Source organism: Penaeus chinensis, chromosome 38, assembly GCF_019202785.1.
Source record: "Penaeus chinensis breed Huanghai No. 1 chromosome 38, ASM1920278v2, whole genome shotgun sequence".
NCBI classification, from domain to species: domain Eukaryota; kingdom Metazoa; phylum Arthropoda; class Malacostraca; order Decapoda; family Penaeidae; genus Penaeus; species Penaeus chinensis.
The window spans coordinates 21944539-21947038 of NC_061856.1; the positions used below are offsets into that span (position 1 = coordinate 21944539).

A 2500-nucleotide genomic window follows, 5' to 3' on the forward strand; every position below is an offset into this window, starting at 1 on the left:
ATACAAGTGTTTATCATTGAATATTACATGACACGGATTAATATAGGCTCTTATATCTGGTGCATTGATGATTTGAGCATTTACTAGATATTTCACACAAACAAAAATGAGTAACAGTGCTTAGTTTTTTTTTTTTGTTTTTTTTTAATAGTATTTAATATCTTTATTACTATCATTTTCTATTATGAAAGATATCAACGCATGTTTTCCATTTTTTAGATATATAACGAGTTAACCCATCTATCTGCCAAATTAGAAGGAGACACTATACACCAGCCTTTTGTTGTGCAAATGCTGGTTTTCTTCCTACAAGTACATATGATCTATGTCCTCTGGAAACAAAGATTTTGTTAACTTAACTGATAGAAAGATTTGAAGTCAAAATATTCAAACTACCGACACAACTAAAAATGATCATTTATAAATATCTGAAGGGAATGTTAGAAATCCCCAAAACGATGCTCGTATTAACAGAATCTGAGTGTCTTAAATGTGCAACTTACAGTAAGCAGGTGCTATCACAAGATGAAAGTGGTGGAGTGGCACTAGTGGTGCCGGCATCGATGATGGTGCTAGCAGCCCCAGTGGTTGTAGTCACAACACATAGTGGCAGCTGCACCTTGCATCTTTTGAACTGTAATATCAACCATTGTGTTATACCACGGAATGTCTATACATCGTCTCCCAAAACTTAAATCTTTGAAACAGGGATACTTAGCATAGAACATACTTCATATATGTAGATCAATTACCACAACAAATATGATGAAATCTTTTCGTAGTTCACATAATTTGTATTTGCCACCTGTAGAATACTGCAATTAGTTTTATTGTACTGTGGTTGCTCTTTATAATATTGTGCTGATGATTACGTTTTGATTTCTGAGGATTGATTTACCGTTATTTGCTTAAGTATGTCATGAAATTATTTCCGTTGACTTTGAAGCCAAAGGTTGTCATGCGAGAAATTAAAATCTTTGTTTTATTTGTTTGTATTTTGTGGGGTATTTTTCACCATATAATGTTTTCTAAAGGTTGAAAATGTTTTCTGACATGGAATTAGAGGAGCTTGCATTGCTGTAGAAATAAATGGTGTGTGTATACAATCGATGGAAATGAAGAAGTGATTTTGGAAAAACGAATTCCTTTGTATATTTCAAAACGACTACTTGATCTTTGGCCCAGCCCTGTTTTTGGAACATGGTCAGTTGACCGTGTCTTGGAACATCTGTCCTCTACTCAGAAAGAACAATACAGACATAAGAAACGACCCAAAATCATTGAATGATCCTCTGGGAGGCGTAGACAGACGTTGGGTTATATTATAAAGAATACATGCACATACATATAAATAGATATACATATATGTATGTATATAAAGAAATATGAAACATGGTAAAAAAAAAAAAAAAGGTGTACACACACACGCACGCACGCAAACACACACCCACACACACACACACACACACACACACACACATACATATATACACATATATACATAAGCATATAAATGTTTATACTTACACACACGCATATCTATACACACACACATATATATATACTATATCTATATTAATATTTATACATACATACATACATATATATGTGTGTATATATATAAAATGACTGACCGGTATAAAGTCTAGTGGGATATGTATATGTATATATATGTATATGACCGCTATAAAATTTAGTGGGAGAGATAAAGAAATAGACATAAAACCAAAATCGAAGAGACAGTATATCTAGAACTTACTTGTACTTGTCTTATCACAGAGACATGAAAAATGTAAAGCGTTCTGATAAACCTTGCGACGTCTGGATCTTGACCCCTGTGTTCTGTATAAAAGGCTGTACAGATGCTGCTTCGTCACCGACAACATGAAGGTCCTCGTAGTGCTCGCTTTTGTCGCGATTGCGGCTGCCTGGCCGAACCTCGGATTCCAGGCGGACGCTGCAGGTTAGTCTTACATGTATTAAGATATAAACCATGAAACTTTGTTCTATAACACGTATTGTCCAAAATTATTACATAATGTATTTGCACAGTTCTTTATAATTCAACTAAACTTCTATTTTCCCATTTCTTCTCACTCTCGCTTTCTTCTTCTCTCTCTCTCTGTCTTTCTCTTTCTCTCTCTTTCTTTCTCTCAGTCGGTCACGCACTCACTCAGTTGCCACTCCTTACGCTCTCCTTTCCTTCGTACTTCTTCATTTCTCTGTCTCCATTTCAGTGCTTTTTCTCTCTTCGCTCTATTATATTATCTAAACCTTATCACCTGGAGTAACTATATTTTACTTATTTGAGGTATTTGCTATATTTTTTTCATAATATTTAGTAGTACTTTTAAGCAAAATGTCCCACTTTGTACAGAAAGCTATACAAGAACACAATGCATACTAAAGCGCATCAGGCGTGAAAGGGTAAACTATTGTAGCTCTCTTCTTCTAGATGTGTCAGATGCCCAGAAACAGCATGATGTCAACTTCCTGCTGC

The 2500-nt window shown here is 34.8% G+C and overlaps 1 protein-coding gene across 2 annotated transcripts in view; it reads left to right on the plus strand.

Annotated features, from left to right (window-relative positions):
• Window positions 1-1870: 1870 nt before the first annotated feature.
• LOC125045898 (hemocyanin subunit-like) overlaps window positions 1871-2500 on the plus strand; it is a 14681-nt gene continuing 14051 nt past the window's right edge. The window contains exons 1-2 of one of the 2 annotated variants that reach the window (XM_047643486.1): window positions 1871-1963; window positions 2456-2500. The exon at window positions 2456-2500 is cut by the window's right edge and continues 1479 nt beyond it. In XM_047643486.1, the coding sequence (XP_047499442.1) occupies window positions 1885-1963; window positions 2456-2500 (124 nt within the window). In that variant the 5' untranslated portion in view covers window positions 1871-1884. The remainder of the gene's footprint in view (window positions 1964-2455) is intronic. The other variant, XM_047643484.1, reaches the window with a different exon arrangement.